The following is a 17,009-nucleotide window of genomic DNA, read 5'->3' on the forward strand; positions in this document are numbered from 1 at the left end:
GCTTCCACCACTTGCCTGTTGGCAGTGGGGCGTCCCTGTTGGTCCGTATCGCATAGCCTCAGGAGGACGGCTCCCAAGATCTGCATTGTCTTGTTGTTTGCCGCAGTCTTCTTCAGTTTCGCGGTATCAGGTCTTTGTGGGTGATGTCGAACCCCTTGAGTGCACTGAGGTCAGTCAGGCAGTTTTGGCAGCCAGTGTCGGCCACTGTGCATATGCAAGACTCGCGGCTGCGAAGCATGGTGTCGACACATGGAGCTTGCTAGTCCTCAGCCGCCGTCTCGGCTGCCAGTTCCACGTTAGGCTGAGGCATGGAACGGCGAAATGCCCACTTTTCGGCCATGTCGTCGGACGCAAGATGCCTGAAAACGATCAGGACCAGCCCTTCAACTGACTCAGTGGTCATCAAAGGGCGTCGAAGGTGGCGCCAGCGTGGTTTTCCACTTCATCTGGGTTGTTGGAGCGAGGTTAGGGGCGTGTGAGGGTCATCCTTGAGTCCCACCTGTTTGATCCGGCATTTGGCTGCCTCGGGCGAGTTGGGGGGGGGGGGGGCAGCCTTGAGTCCCGCTTCTTCACCCGGCATACTGCCTCGGTGTGATGGTCCCGACCAGCGTCCGCATGTCTGTCTACACTCGGGACACTCCGGCTGCTGTATTATCAGGGCGGGGGGAGGGGAGGGGGGACACGCAGACCGTGGCCGTGGTTGCCGTAGCATCCACAGGGTTCAGACGGTTGGTCCTGGGGTCCTGGGGGTTCTGGTGGGGGCTGTGGGTTTCGTCTTTCCTTCTTCTGCGGTAGCTGCTAGCGGACGCCACGGTGGTGGCTGAACAGTCGTATATTTGAAAGGCAGAACGCTTGCCCTCATTCCTTTGCTCGAAGCTCGATGAGGCGGAGCTGGTATTCCAGGAGCTTAGACTGTTTCTCTCTGCGCTCAGGATGTCCAATTGGGCTCAGCAATGTCGGACTCAGCGATACTGCAGATGAGGGTGTCGGGGATTATCGCGTCGGTGTAGTCAACGCCTGAGTGACAGTTCGAACACTAGACTGCGAACCGACAGACGCATGCTTGTCCTTAAAGGCGGGCGCCGTAGTCATGAATCGGCTCGTCGCTATCCTGTTGCATGCTTCAGAAGATGACTCGAGCAACCATTGCATTTTTATCTCTCACAGCCAGTCGTTTGATAACAGTGAATACGTCCTCCTCGGGCTGTGAGTCTAGGATCACGCCAGCAGCTCGTGTGAGGTCTTTGCGCAGCGCCTCCTCACAGCATTCCTGAAGATAAATGGAGATGTCGGTGGGCGCTAGTCTGCCGGCGTTGCGGTATTCCACCGCATGATGAAATACCGCCAGTCGGTGCTGCTGATTCCTGCAGAATGGATGGGCAAACGCCCTTTGGTCACCTCTCCATTTATTTGGCAAACGATCAAGAGGCAAACAGCTCCATCAAAGCACTACCAAACAAGAAAAGGAAGAGGATGGGTGCATTATCCTTCAGCTGTCAACAAGTTTGTCTGCGATATAGCCTTTTGCTATATTTTGTACTACTGTAGTCTCGTCATTTTAGGACTAATTTCGCTAAGACCTTAATTTCCCTTGAACCTTTTTGGAGCCTACATTTTTTCTTCGTATTAATGACGCCTTTTCCTGTGATCAAGATACATTTTGTAATATTTGCTGTGATTATTATAGATTTATGTTGTTTATTTTTTAATACAGGAGATTCTTGTAATATGTTACATATATTTCAAAAAAAAAAAGTACAATTGTAGTCATACACTAAGTTACGTAAAATTATCATGCAGTTTGCAAATAAACAGGTGTTCTCACTCCGTGGCAGACTTGGCGCAGGCTATCTCGCGTGGAGCGCATACTGTCTTGCATGTTACTCCGCGCGATTATTTCTTGGTGGAGGGGTGGCCCGTGAGGGGTTGTGCAGGGGTGAGAGGGAGGCGGTAGGCTGTTCGAGTAGTGACAACGAGATTCAAGGAGCGAATGAGTTACTCGTTTCTCTAGCCACTAGGTGCTGTTGAAAGTTGTGCTATCAATAGCGGATATCAGGAGACGGCAAGATTAAAAATAGGGGTGACATTCCTCACTTTGGGACTTCTTGCCTCATCGCCATCTGTATTGCTGCTGTGTGGTGTTGGTATCCACACGGTTATCGTGTCACAGTTGTGGATGCTCTATGCATGCAGAACAAGATACACGCTGAAGACGTGACCTTCCACCAACAGAGTTAATTTTACGGTTTTGTGCTGCTGGAAGACTCGGTACACATATCTTCACCATCTGGACATATTTACACTACTTTCCAGAGTAGATTACTATTATATCTGGAAAAGTTTGTGCTGATATACCAATATGGAGAGTGAGGTATGCGACTATGAGAGTCTACCCACCACCAGCCCAGTCATACAAATGGCAGGTGGTGCAGTTGCTGGAGTTATGGAACACTGCATTGTCTACCCTCTGGATTCTGTAAAGGTATGTGCTGTTTTGTGATTGATGCCAATAATTAATTTGCATTGTCTGTTTGCTTTGATATGCATCTGTCTTCATCATGTTGACAGCATTTATGATTATTGGATATCTGTGTATATGGCTTATGGTGCCTGGCTCTACACTTCAAGAAATATTTCGTAGTTCCAGATATTGACGTTAGCATTAGAAATGGTGAAACAAGCTCTTTTATGTATGCTAGTAGATTTTCTAAGTGGAAAGTTCTGCATAGATAGGACAGTTCTCAGTTCAGTAACCATGCTCTTCAATGGTCATGGTTTGATTGCCATCATACATTGCACAACACAGTTGACAGCTGTTATATATGGAAATAGCATCATGAATGCCAGGTATGAAGTGAACATACCAGAGCGATATATGGATGGAACAATGAACACCTGTTACATTTTGTGGCCATCATCATAGCATGGCTTATGAACTGTCAGGATTGGAATGATGTTATTATTACATCATGAATACCAAGGTGACTTAGAAATGCCCTTCTCAATATACCTTTCTCCATTCCCATGGACACGTGGCTCAAAAACTGGAGGGGCCTATGCCTTGAGAAGAACAGGATTGTGAATAGCACCAAATGGTCCCCAAGATGTCTTTTTCAGTTCAAAACCAGATATGAATGTGGAACACTCCCCTTATTGTGTGGCTGATTTACCGCTTTGTATACTCTTCAGCTGTCTGAAATATTAAACAGCCATCCATTCAGCTTACAGCATCCATGTGTGTTGAATTGCATGAAGCTATAAACATCAGGGTCTGGCTATTTAACCGGCCGCTTGCTTGAGACTGGATGAAGCAGGCTGCTGCACAGCAGGCCTGTGCCCACCCCTGAGCACAGGTGTAATGTGTTCACAGGGGTGATCTTTGGTGATCAGGTGGTGCTGGGGTGCTGGGGGTGTGCCTTGGGCAGGGTTTTGAGCTTACAGCACAGGCTGCTTGTGTGCCCCCACCTACTGGCACCAGGTGGACCCAGTTTGCTTTGGGGCCAGAGAACATTGGACCTGAGTTAGTTTTTGGCTAGCCTGCTGATAAGGAGTGATAGGGTGAAATAGGTGGAGGAGTGACTGTGGCTTTTCTCTTCCAGTGGAAGGTATAACTACAAGGGTTACTTTGCTCTCTGTTGGAAGATGGTGGTGAGAAACCTATGATTTATTTTACTAAATGGAAATTACTGTTGTCTGTCCTATATTATGTCTGAGAACCAATCATTTTTATGTCTGGAAATGATCATCAAATTTGGTGGAACTGTGGATGAGCATGTTTTTCTGGTCTAGCCCTGTTACATACTCATTTTTTGACCAACTGCAATTGTGACAGACACAGATTGTATAGTTATTATCCAAGCTTTGGCCACCTGCCGCCAAGTCACATTGGTTACAAGTGGTTTTTGTAGCTTGTCAAAGTCATGCAACCTGCTTGCTTCTGCAAAGTATAGGCTTTTGACTAGATTTACTCACTTGTGGCTAAGCAGGGAAGTAGGTAGTTGTCTCCTTGCCCCCCATCCCTGATGACAGGATGGCAGGCAGGCAGAGAAATGACAAACACACTTTAATACCTCCTTAAAATATAGGGAATCTCTTCTTGCAAACATTATGTTTTGTAGCCACACATGTTTCATAAATCTATATCAAGGAAACTCCCTTGGCTGAACTTGAGTGTACTAAATCAGGCTTAGGACATCATTTTCTACATCAAAATGCTTATATTTTAATCAGGAGATCCACATAGTGGTTTGGGTAGTCCATGTTCTGGATCAGGAGGCTTTTTTGTCAGGAGGGAGGGGGGGGGGGGGGACTATTCCGTCTTGTCAGGTTCCCTTCATGCATTAGGAGGTTTCTGTTTTGGATTAGGAGGCTATGTCTGTATGTCAGGATTGCCTTATTCTGGAATAGGAGGCACCTTTTATGTAACTTAAGGCCACCTTTTGGAATCAGGATGTCTTGTTTTCAAATATTGAAACCCTTAGCCAGATTTGGAGGCCCCTTTGCAAACTGAAGGATTCTGTTTTGAATCTGAGGGCCCCTATATGCGTGAGGAGGTCCTTTTTTGACACAGAAGGCCCTGTTCTGGGATAGAGAGTCCTAATGGTGGATTGGGATTCCATCCATATTAACAGGAAGGCCCTTTTTTGGATATTCTGATTGTGGATTCTTGTTAACTTTATTGGTACACTTTTGATTATTGTGGGACAAAAACAACAGGTATTTGCAAAATGTGAAGTATTTTTTTGTATGCTACTCATGTATACATGCATTATAACACAGTGTGATATGGGACAAAATACTGATAGATGTTGCTTCATGCAACAATTTACTATAGTAGCACATGCCCCCAACGCCTGCCCTTGGATATGATGCTGATCTGAAGGGCCCCTTGCAAGGAGGCCCCCTTTTGTCCTCAGTTTCCTGCGGGAAAATTGTGCCCCCCCCCGCCCCAGCTGAGGAGACAACGTGCCACCCCTCCATGCTGTTGTGACATCATTCACATTGTTCAATTCATGGATTCATCAGATCATTTCGCCGTCAGTGTGTATAGCTGGGCTGTATTGTGTAGCAATATTTTTCATGTTTTTCATTGTTTTGGTACAGCTGTTCCATGCCAGATTGGTTCTCTTTGGGCCTTCTCCAGCTGACATAAGTATCCATGTTGTTCGTGTTGCGCAATGCACATTACACAGGTGTTGAAACTTCTCTTGCCTCTGCGCATCGGCAGTTACGGCCATCTTGTTTGTAATGACGATATTTCAGATAGCTCTATTTCTTTCTCTTCAATCATGACTGGATATAGCATAAAAACTTGACCACGTAAACTTTTTGCCGGAATGCTACCTTCCAACAAAATGTCAAAACGCTCGTCGTCCTTGCAGCTTGGTTGATCTTTTTGAGGATACCGTATGTGATTGGTTTGGGGGGCTTCGAGTCGCACAAGCAAGCTGGACGAAGCACAATTAAATATCTTTGGCTGACTGAAATACCGCTGTGCAATGTTTGCGGATTTCAGCAGCATTTTTTACTTTCGGTTGCAGGGCTTCAGTGGCTGAATCCCGATCGAATCGCGATTTAAATGGAAGAAATTGCGATCAACCAAATTCGCGTACGAGTGTCTTTCATTTCGACTGAATCATTCCAGTGCGCGTCTGTACTTAGCGGGAGCTGCCGTATTGTTGGTCGACAATCTCTCCACAGACCAAGCAGGTGGCCGAATGGAGGGCCGACCAGACATTAGGTCGGCCTATTTGGGTCACTAGGTCATCGGGTGTGGGGTCATTGTATCCATGCTTTAGAGCCTAAAAACTGGACCTAATTAGTGATTGGTCAGAACTCTGTTTCCCATGCACCTGAAAAGTGCGGTATGCTTAAACCGTTTCATTATGTAACAGTTTCAATGTTCATGTAATAACCAGTTAATTGTGTAATAGCTCTTGTGCTGGTTATTCGTCGATGCTGGGAAAGGAAACTTGACTGCACCATGCAGTACTTTTTCGACGAATTGCAATAAAGTGCCATGAAGTTCAATCACGTTCGGTTGCCTTTTTGCCAACGAAGGACAGCGACATGATTACGTTATGTAATAGGCTGGGGCTGGAAAGTTGCGTTGATCTCTCGTTTGCATCGCAAGACAGTGTTCCGTCATTTGATCCGTTACCACTTTGTACTCAGTAGTGCATTGCCCTATGTTCTGCGTCGCTGTTCACGTCTTCGTCTCCTCTAAAGCTGACCGTGACATTGCGACTATTACACTACTTAATACTCGTGCACTACCTGCATGACAATGTGCAATCAGCTTGGTGAGGCGTTGACCGATGCGTGGTTTGATCGCGGAAAATGAGGGTTGGATTCGCACAAGTGTCCCTTTTCTCACTCTTGCTTTGAATGAGTCGGAGGTGGTGGCATCAGACGTAGCAATAAAACGATGCTCAACAGCACCAGTTGCGAGGGAAGCGGCAGGCGGTAATCACGCCCCTCAGCGCCCGCAATGTTTGTGACGCTCGCCGTGACGTCAGAGTTTCCTCTTTCCGTTGCCGTTTAAGCCGGTTCGGTCCTCTCCACCCCTGTCCCTTCCACACCATTCAGAGGGAGCATGTGTATAAATACACAAGTGAGATCTTGGCGCCGTGGCTTGACGTCACACCGGTGGAATGTGGTTTCGTTCAAGTTAACGTTTGCCGAAATGAAACCCAACCCCAGACTGGTGGCGAACCTGGGCGCATTGCGTCGTTACCACCAACTCTGTCTAACGTCGGACTGCGTTGCCTTTCCACCTTCAGTCCTTGCTATTCAGCGTGATATCATCCCACGTCCCGTCATATCATCGCCGCGACGATAACGGATGACCCAACGGAGGGGAGCCCGTTGCCGTGTGACAAAGCCCGTGTTGTTGCGGTGTCACCGCAGCCCTCTGCTGCGCCTGTGTGATGACATGCGTCGACAGCGCGACGGGAATCGGGCGTGAGTGCTGACCTGGCCCCGTCGTCCGTTCGGAGAGATCCCTGTCCTGTCGAAACGGGCCACTTGTCGCATGACATTGGCCATCTGTACCACATTTTTCAAAGCGACGCTCCAGTGAGGGGCGTGCGGCAAATCACATCGTACACGCTGGGCACATCACGGCGCAGAACCCTTGGGCTCGTCTGGGAACGGTCTCGTGTAGCCTATTGCACCCCTACCCCGCACCCTCGCCGTCCTCTGGGGGGGGGGGGGGGGGGGGGGCGACACTGGGCTGGGGGAGGAGGTCGTAGGTCGCGACAGAGCCGCTGAAATCGAAAGCTAGCTAGAAAACAGCAACCCGAGCATGTAGGCACGCATCGACGAGACCGAGTCCACAAGTGAGTCCGCAGTACGCGCTGATGCGCACGTCTCCCAACGCGGAGGCGCACGTCTTCCAACGCGGAGGCGCTCGTCTCCCAACGATGAGGCGCATCTCTCCCAACGCGGAGGTGCACGTCTCACAGCGCGGAGGTGCCGACCGAGCTCCTCCCTTTGCCCGATGCTCTGTGCCGGCGGCGCTGACGACGCGATCTGCGTGTGGCGGCCGCTTGTAACGCCGCGTGTGACGCCCGCTTGTAGCGCCGTGTGTGACGGTCGCGTGTGACGCCGCGGTGACGATTGCGCCGCGCTGGGTTTCAGACGCGGATGCAGTCGCTGAGCCCGTCGCCGGCGGCGCAGTACCGCAGCGTGCCGGACGCCCTCTGGCGCATGGTGCGCCACGAGGGCGTGCTGCGCCCCGTGCGCGGCATGTCGGCCGTCGTGGTGGGCGCCGGGCCGGCGCACGCGCTCTACTTCGCCTCGTACGAGAACCTGCGGGACGCCGTGCAGCGGGCGCGCCTCGTGCCGCACACGCTGGCGCCGGGCGTGGCCGGCGTGTTCGCCACGCTCATCCACGACGCCATCATGACGCCGGCCGACGGTGAGTGCGGCGGCGGGCCGCCGGCGGCGCGGCGCGGCGCGGCGCGGGCCTTGCGCCGGTGACTGCGGCGCACCAAGGAGAGCAGGGAGATGCCTCGCCACTCGGATCGGTAGCGTTTGAAATTTCGTCCAAATGCTAGGACCGGGCGAACGTTTATTTTGATGAAGCATAAATGGTATTATCACTGAGAAATTGGGTGTATAAGTTTTATTATAACATCCCGCGAAATTAGCCAGAGTCGGCGCCGCTTCGTCATACAGGGGCTTCCCATGCCACACCTGAGTCATACGCTTGATCGCGCCCGGAATCCCATCGGGTGTGTCTGGAGCCTTGCTGTCGGCGTTTAGTTGCGCTGGCGGTGAAGTCGGCACGTTGGCCGCACAGCTTGCTTTCATCCCTTTCGCTCCCTGTGGCGTGTGGATATGTTGTGTCTGGGCTGGACGTGTGCCTTATACGCGATCCATCGTCATCTCGCTTGGAGGAGTGCGTATGTACCATAATGTCCAGTGGTGCGAGTGACGTAGGCGGCACCACGCATCAAATTAACTTCCTTGTTGTGATTTGGAAGTCGACGATCGGTCACTTAGACTTGAAACTTGCTCCAACTCACTCCTGCATATCAGTCTTCTACTGTCGTTGAGCCAACACCGCGTACGCTGGGTCTGCTTGCCATCCATGCGTGACGCCATATGGCTGTCTTCGCGGGACGCACTTGCACGACACGCTGAAGTTCAGTGATGGCGTTACGACACGCACTCTGACAGCACCAGCGGCATGACAACTGGCAAGTAGGACTGACGAATGGCAGCTGGTAAGTGAACAGTGCACGGCATTGAGCACGTTCCACTCTCACCTCGCTGGGTCGACAGTGGTGAGCTGTCGACCCAGCGAGGTCAGACTGACACAGACAGGTCAGGTCACACAGACAGCGAAGTGTGCGCTGTTGACCCGGGAGTCGGGACGGCCGCGGCGGCGGCTCGTGGCCGTACTCGTGAAGCTATGCAGCAGGCTAGGCTCGTATCAAAGAAAAACCGGGTGGGGTTGAAATCCAACAAATAGGCAGTCGTTATGGTCGGCACGCCTTTAAGACCAGGTGCCAATGCGGTAAGGTGCGATCTAAAACAAATGTTAAGAACTGGCCGTCGCGGGCTCGAAGGCTGTCCGTCCTTTTCGGCCACCAGTCGCGTCTGCCACGAGGTTATGTTCGTGCAGCGTAAGGATTGTTTCATAATTTGAAGCCTTGGAGCCAGATAGCGCGCATTTAGAAAATGGCAAAGTATGCTGCTACCCGGCACGAAATGGTGTGCATGAACCGAAAACGTCGTTCATTCCGCATATTTTAATCAGCCGGGAATTTGAAATGCGGATCCACCTTACGCAAGCTGTTTTCGCCCCAAGCGTTGCGGGTGCACTGTTGTGGAAACGCAGGATAATTAGGGACCGTTTTCCGCCCCAGAAGTCAATTCGTGCCATCCCATGGCCAGGTATATGGATGGTAATAGCGAGGTATCGGTCTGGCATCAGTGGTAACGTCGGGAAGCGTTGTCAAACCACGAAAAGTGGTTTGCTGCATTTGGCGGCCACCGCCAACGACATATGTTCAATCAGCGAAATCAGCGGTCTTCGATCATCGAAAACTGTTGTCGTTTTTCGTCTTAGTGGCCGGTCGGCAGGTACTCTTTGAGCCTCTGTGCCAGCACCACATCTGTGCCAGCGCCGGTACCTGCGCCAGCGCCACAGCTGTGCCAGCGCCTTACCGCTGCCGCCAGCCACGGTCGGCGGGCCCGGCCCGGCCCGGCCCGGCTGCGACCTTGGGCGGTGTGTGCGGAGCGCGGCGTGACCTCTCCCTCAGTGTCGGCATATGTGCCGCGTGTCAGTGACTGGCAGAGTCGGCGACGCCGCCGACCTTCGGCCGTCATCCCCCTCAGGCCTCTTCCCTGCCGCGGCCGCCAACTCCGGGCCACAGACGACGATGAAGTTGACACTTTTGACTCTTTGTTGACGGGCGCCTCCTACGTGAAGGAACGCTGTCTCGATGTCTGTTGGGTTGGCATGGTAAGGAGGCTTCAGTTTGGTGTGCGGCGCGCTGTTTGACCGTGTGCTGATCGTTATGCATCGCAAGTCACCGACGTTGGACGGTCTGTCGTCACTTCCGTCTCGAGCAGAGCAGGATACCATTGCCGTGCGGTCCGGAATTGCCCGCGCTACTTTTACCGGCCTCGGTACTCTCCGCGGCGCGGGGATTTTCGCTTGTTTTCCCACGTTTTGTTCCTTACCGTGCTCGTCCGCTCCACACCAGATTGCACGAGCAAAAATTTGCAGATAGTGTGGACGCGCTAGGACTTGAACCCCCAACAACCCCCTGCATACTCTACAACCTCACTTGGGGAACTGCAGCATCAGTTACAGTAAGCATTGCAGGCGGTGTCAAACCAGGTCAAATCATTTCGTTGTCATCTCGATGCAGCTTCAGCTTCGCATGGGGCGCAAAATTCAACTGTAAGATAACAAAACATGCCACCATTCACTGCCTAGGGGTAATGTGAGGTCAGCTGGGCTCGTTTTCTGACCTCGTTTTCTTGAATTTGTTCGTGGATGATCTTGCGCTTGCGTTGTTTGTTTCGGCAATAATTTGGCGGGTCACGAAAGGTTTAGCAGCAGCGGAGGCATATGGGAAGGTTGACCTTTGTCCGACCCGTAGCACCCTGATTCATAATCCAATGCTTTGGAGAGCAAATTCCGCGTAAACTTGAAACCTGATGTAACCTTGACCTCCAAGACCATGGGGAAGGTCGTGAGCTCCAGCGAGGTACATGACTTAACGCATCATGTGTTATCCTTAAGCCATCCACTGGAAAACGACATGCAGTGTTCAGAGCTGAGAATTCGTCGCTAGCCACAAATTCGGTACGGGACATTGCGCGGCTCGAGGTATGCATACGAAGATAGCGAGAACTGAAAAAAAAAATTATTAGCGCGCGACTATTGTGGTTTCTAGAAGCGAACGACGTACTGTCTAACACGCAGCGTGGTTTTTGGAAGATCTGGAGGACCATTGACCACCTGTTGTCTTGATACAGCCATCAGGGAGTCCTTTAAGCGCCGACATGTCATTGCTATCTTTTTGATGTCGACAAGGCAAGTCGACATTACCTGGCATCATGATATGCTGATAAAGCTGCACGCTTGTGGTTGCGATATCACGTGGGTGGGTTTTTGTGGAGCTTTTTACGCAACCGCCACTTTATGTGAGGGTTGGCAACACCCTTCGAGACCGGCTCCGAGCGGCGAGCGGAGTCCCTCAGGGGGGAGTCCTGAGCCTGCCGCTGTTTGTAATTATGGCAAATGATACGGGTGACTTATTGCCTGCCGACGTCGGTCGCTTCGTATCTGTGGATGACTTTGTCCCCTGGGGGTCCACGTCGTTCCTCGCGGTTTTCGCCCTTCCTGCCAGGGTGAGAGGCAGACGACGCCATATAGCCTCAGCAGCTGAGTGCGTCGTAAAGCCCCAACGACATGACACATGACATGGGCGTCCACGTCATCGTCGACCTCGACAGCCCGGCGGATACAAATATGTCTTGACAAACGTACGCAATGGGGTTTTGCAAACGGTTTTATTTGTCACTGACTAAAACCAGGTGCATGCACTTTTGCAAGAGAAAGCAGGAGTGCGTCGACCCTAGTGTGAAACTGTATTGCAGAGCTTTGCCATTCTCGGACGTTGCGAAATTTTAGGTGTTGTTTTTGACAGAGAACTGTCTTACTCCGCCCATTGTAAAATGACCAGAAAGCGTTGTTCAAACGCAGTGAACATCATGAAGGTTATCAGCAGGATGTCTTGCGTGCTGATCGGAAGCCTGCTTCGCTTGTATAGGGCACTCATTCGCTCAAACGCAGAGTGCGAATGTCAGTCCCTCGACTAAGCGCGTGGCTCAGTTAAACGAAAGCCGGACGCACCACACCACGACTGCATGCATATCGACAAGTGCTTTGCGAATCAGCCCCATAGGCAGTCCTCTGGTTGAGTCAAACGAATGGCTCTCCGACGGGATACGCTGAGTTCGCGCTATCCCCTGAGGGCTGCCCGGTCTTGAACACACCCGGCTTATCGGAGCGTCTTCTATGAAACCTCAACCAGCTGTTTGCAACAGGATGAATCAGTACGTGTAGACCCATCTCTGTACGGGTCAGTATAATTCTGCAAGATAATTCTTCTTGCAAATATCTGATATATGTGTATATATGTATATACGTATATTAGGATGTCAGATTTCATTAATTTCGGGTCCAAATTACGCTCAAATCTTTGTAACAGCACTTTACTTCTCCATGTCATAGTAGGCCCAGAGCCTAGGTCCCGAGTTCGCGGCAGCTACAGGTGTCGCGACCCCCGTCGTCATGACAACCGCGGTCTTTATGACGACAGAATCTGCTGAGAGTCGTTGTTAGCTGTTGCGGGTTATAGCAACCACCTTTGAAGCGTTTTAACAACCACATTGCGGACCCTCGAGCTTAAAAGTAGCACCTCTAGTGGTATGAACGCCTTCGGTACAAATGCAGCTCGTGATAGGCACAGCGGTAGCCGCAGGGGCCAGCTACCAAGAATCACATTGGTTGAAGTTTGAACCAGTGCGCCATTATAGACCATGTGATACTTGGTTGCCCAAAACCAATGTGTTTCGAAAAGAGCCACGGCGGAAAGCACCTTAGGGGAGAAATCAAAGCCATAGTATAACGTTTCGTTGAATTCGCGGGATAGCATCCTCATGTTTGTATGCATTTTCTCTAAAGAGAGTTTCGAGATTTCGTAGAACGTATCACAAGCATTTTGACAACTTAGTTTCTTGCAGATATTACAGAACACGCGTTGTGAAAAGGATGACGTCCTTTCCATGCAGAGGAGCACTTTTCAGCGAGCATGTACGGCTACACGATCAACCCGGTAGCATTTCATCGTACCGTAACCGGACTTAAATAAGCCCTGTCAAGGCCGGGAAAAGAGATCTGCTCAGCTGGGCGCAGTGAGGTCGGGCCGAGCCCACGGCCGCTGGGCTCGGCACGATCCTCCTCGGTCGCTGGCGGGGCCACGTCACGGCCTGTCCCAAGCTGCGGCCCGTGACGTCACGCGGCGCGGCAGCGGCCACGGTGGTTACCCTGGTCGGCGGGTGCGGCCAGCGTGGTGACGCGTCCCGGTGCAACAAATGGCCGCCGCGCCTGCAGGGGGGGGGGGGGGGGGAGCCGGGGCCGCGGATGTAACGGGAGGGGGAGGCTCAGGTGAACCCCGGCTAATGGAGCAAGAGCGATGGACGGGTGGGGAAGGAACGGCGCGTGATGTCTGGAACCGGGACATGAAGCAGCAGTGGTGTTCCGGCTGGAAGGCTTTGACTAGTCACTGACATGTGGTATCGCATGAAGCAGGTCATGGGGCTCCAAAGGGCCGATGGACGCCATGTTGTAGTGTTAGCCGTGGGCCAGCTGTGGCGACGTGGAAGCAACGTCATCAACCATTCGCACCTGGGAGGACGGATTGGATGATCAGCAGTTTTCAAGCTATGGTGCACGATCCTGCGGGTGATAACGAAATACAGTCACCATTTCGGTGTACCGCCCGGGCTGAGAAATTCAACCCAAACCAAACGGCCTGCATAACATCAGTAGTGTATACATTTCTGCATTGTTATCATAGCTTGTATAATTCCAGGAAATAAAACGTCATGCGGGCTATTTTAGGACGTCTGCTACCATCGGCCCTCGCCTGTTATATAACGACATCTGTCGGGCCGCGCGCACGGCGCGGTGAAGGTCTCAGGGCTGTATTCACGTGCTCATTTTCCTGTTGACCCAGTGAGACCGGGCTGCCACATGGCCGGCGCTGTGCAATGCCAGCGGAAGTTGCACTGCAACTGACATTGCATTGGAGTGCACCGACTGCGCAGCGATCGCCGCGGTTGCGTCCGCCGGCGCCCTGGTCTCTTGCTTGATATGTGCCACGGCAAGCGGCGCACAAGGTAGCTCACGTGGATTCAAAGTGAACCGAGCCGCTGGAGGGGCCGTTGTTCCCGCTGCCGCTGCTGATCACGCGGTAGCGCTTTGCTACCATGTTCTGTGCCAGCACAAACAGCAGGGAGAGGCCCCGTGCCCATGCTGGGCTGCCAGCTAAACCATGCCACGAACGCCCGATCGTTGCCAGGTACACCAGCGGGGGAAAGTCCCGCGTCGTCGTGACTGGCACGTTTTCTGGCGCCCACGGCGTTTCGAATGCTGGTGGCTGACGCTGCTGAATTTTACTGCGATGCGGTCCACGTGGTCTATCCGCATGCACTTAGGATCTGTCCACCCTGCACTGCCTACGTGCACTGCCGGCATGTACTTTTTCCCTGACCTGCTTTCGTGCTGTCTACTCGTGCAGAGTGCATGTCTCATTCTGTCCACCACTCACATACTGTGCGGCGTCCACCTGGACTCTGGACGGGCACACTCCACCCGCACACCCGATCCGCAGCTGTGGAGCAGTTCTTTTGACCCACGCTGTCGGTGTCGGGGAGATCCTAGGATAACGTCACTTAATCGTGCCGTTGGGCTGTGAAACTGCACTGCCGTAGGTGAATTTGCTCCGGTCGTGCATGCGCTGTGGCTTGTGAGGAAATGACCTCCGGTGTGGTGCGCCCATGTGCTAACAATGGCACGGCCGCGCCCGCAACGCCGGCTGACTCACCTTGAGATGACACGACAGATTTTTGTCGGCCAGCTGTAACGTCATAGGAATCTTTGCGGCCGGAAGAAATATGTTTGTCGGGATTGCAGCTGGTACACGTGCCATTTGTCGGCGGGCTATCGCCGCCTTGCGAGACCGCCGATTCCAAGCTTACCAAGCGCTGATGTCCGGCACGTGAGCTTTGTCTGCCCCGGATGATAGGCTGGTCAGAGTGGCTTGCCGGTCGGATTCACCCACCCGTGGCGGGCTGGGTTCGAGTCGCCTCAGGCCGCTCAATGTTTCGCCTCTGGGGTCGACGGCGGCGACCCGCTGCGGAACGTCAGGTGGCGTCATCACGTGTAGGGCCGGATCCCGTGCCGGGCATATGATACGGACGTCATGGACGGACGGCCCGTGCCGGGGCATTATGGTAAGACGTCAGGGGTGGGACGGACCGTGCCGGGCATCATGGTACGAACGTCCAGGGGTGGGACGGACCTGCCGGGGCATTATGGTACGACGTCAGGGGTGGGACCGGGACCGTGCGGGGCATTATGATACGACGTCATGGGTGGGGACGGACCGTGCCGGGCATTATGATACCGACTCAGGGGTGGGACGGACCGTGCGGGCATTATGGGTACAAACGTCAGGGTGGGGACGGACCCGTGCCGGGAATTATGGTACGCTAAGCTTGGTCGCCGCAATACCCCGTCGCCGACTGGGAATTACGATCGGATGGTGTGGGCCATGGCTCACAGCGGCGAGAGCCCTGCTTAACGTGTGCGCTGATCCAAAAATCCATCAAATTAGAATGTTTGGACCGAACTTTTGTAAAGAGCCCGACGCTGAGCCCGCCGGATGATAGGTCGTGGTCAGGGTCCGGGTCTCAGATCGGCGCGCGCAGACCTGCAACGGTGAGGCGTGCAGCAGGCTGAATTATCTGCAGGAGCGCGGGAGCGAGACCGATGTGAAAGCCGGCATGTGCGTAACAGAGGCCGTTTAGAAGTGGTGATGAACGTCATCCAACGAACGTTATCCAACCTAGCCAACAGCACCTAAAGTGGTTGAGGCAATGCTGACGTGTGCAAAATCTGATGAGGTAGCAAACATAGCTCATTTGTTTTGAGGACGTGACGTTTCCCAGACTTGGCGGCACTTGGGACCTCATCGTATACTCCAGTGACTTGTGAGACATTGGCTGCTGTTCATTTTTCACGCTCTCTTCTCTTTCCTCCGCATGGTTTAAGTTGGCAGGGTGGGGATCGGAGTCTGAACTAAGTCGATCTAAGCTGCTTTGACTTCAACCAGTGCTCCAGCGCCATTCACAAGTTTTGAGGAGCGATAGCTGTGGCCGTGGAGCTATACAGCTAACAATGTTTACCTCGAATACATGTAAGCTGCCTGCAATGCAATGCTGGATGCAAGGTAAAGTCATCGTCCATAAGTGCCTAGTTCACGGCGTGCCGTTCAATATCGATATTCCCTTCATCACTGGGCAAAGGACGGACGACTGCGACCGGACGCGAACCCGCATGGTGTAGCGTCTCGAGCGCACGACGTCCGCCGCCCGAGACGAGACGAGACCGGGACCGCCAGACCGCGGGACCAGCATTCGTCTAACACCCGCGCCGTTCTGTCCGTTGCAGTGGTGAAGCAGCGGATGCAGATGTACAACTCGCCGTTCCGCTCGTGCCTGGACTGCGCGCGCTCGGTGTACCGGCAGGACGGGCTGCGCGCCTTCTACCGCGCCTACGGCACCCAGCTCACCATGAACGTGCCATTCCAGTCGATCCACTTCGTCATATATGAGTGGGCGCAGCGCGTGACCAACCCGCAGCGTCAGTACTGGCCGACGGCGCACATGCTGAGCGCGCGCTGGCCGGCGCCGGCGCCGCCGCCGTCACTACGCCGCTCGACGTCTGCAAGACGCTGCTGAACACGCAGGAGGCGCGGGTGGTGTGCCGACGCCGGCGCCGGCCGGCCCATCTCGGGGCTGCCGGCCGCCGCGCGCGTCGTGTACCGGCTCGGCGGCGTGGGCGCTTCTTCCGCGGCCTGCAGGCGCGCGTAGTATACCAGATTCCCGTCGACGGCCATCTGCTGGACCGTGTACGAGTCGATGAAGTACGCGCTGAGCCGGGCGGGCGTGGCCGAGCGCGCCGCGGCGGCCGAGAGCGCCGCCTCCGCCGTGTACCCGACAGTGCCGTTCAACAGGGCGCACGCCCAGGCGTCCGACTTCTCAACCGCGCTCCTTGTGAGCGCGCGCGCCCCGCGAGATTGACCGATGACGGCTCGGCTGGGACGCGCCGGCCGCGCGAGACCCGGGCTGTTGTCGGAGGCTGCACGGCCGCGCCGGGCGCGCTGCTCGCTGGTGATGGTGGATCCGTGCGT

General features: G+C 53.5%; 1 protein-coding gene across 1 annotated transcript; it reads left to right on the forward strand.

Annotated features, from left to right (window-relative positions):
- Positions 1 to 1,905: 1,905 nt before the first annotated feature.
- Positions 1,906 to 16,899, forward strand: LOC119090223 (mitoferrin-1-like). Its single transcript, XM_037213009.1, is given in 7 exon segments — positions 1,906 to 2,482; positions 7,642 to 7,921; positions 16,268 to 16,489; positions 16,492 to 16,580; positions 16,582 to 16,657; positions 16,660 to 16,700; positions 16,702 to 16,899. Coding segments are annotated over 7 exon segments (1,029 nt in total). The 5' UTR covers positions 1,906 to 2,359.
- The last annotated feature ends 110 nt before the right edge of the window (positions 16,900 to 17,009 follow it).

The sequence above is a fragment of the Pollicipes pollicipes genome, unplaced genomic scaffold (genome assembly GCF_011947565.3).
Source record: "Pollicipes pollicipes isolate AB1234 unplaced genomic scaffold, Ppol_2.1 Scaffold_3087;HRSCAF=3621_pilon_pilon_pilon, whole genome shotgun sequence".
NCBI classification, from domain to species: Eukaryota; Metazoa; Arthropoda; class Thecostraca; order Pollicipedomorpha; family Pollicipedidae; genus Pollicipes; species Pollicipes pollicipes.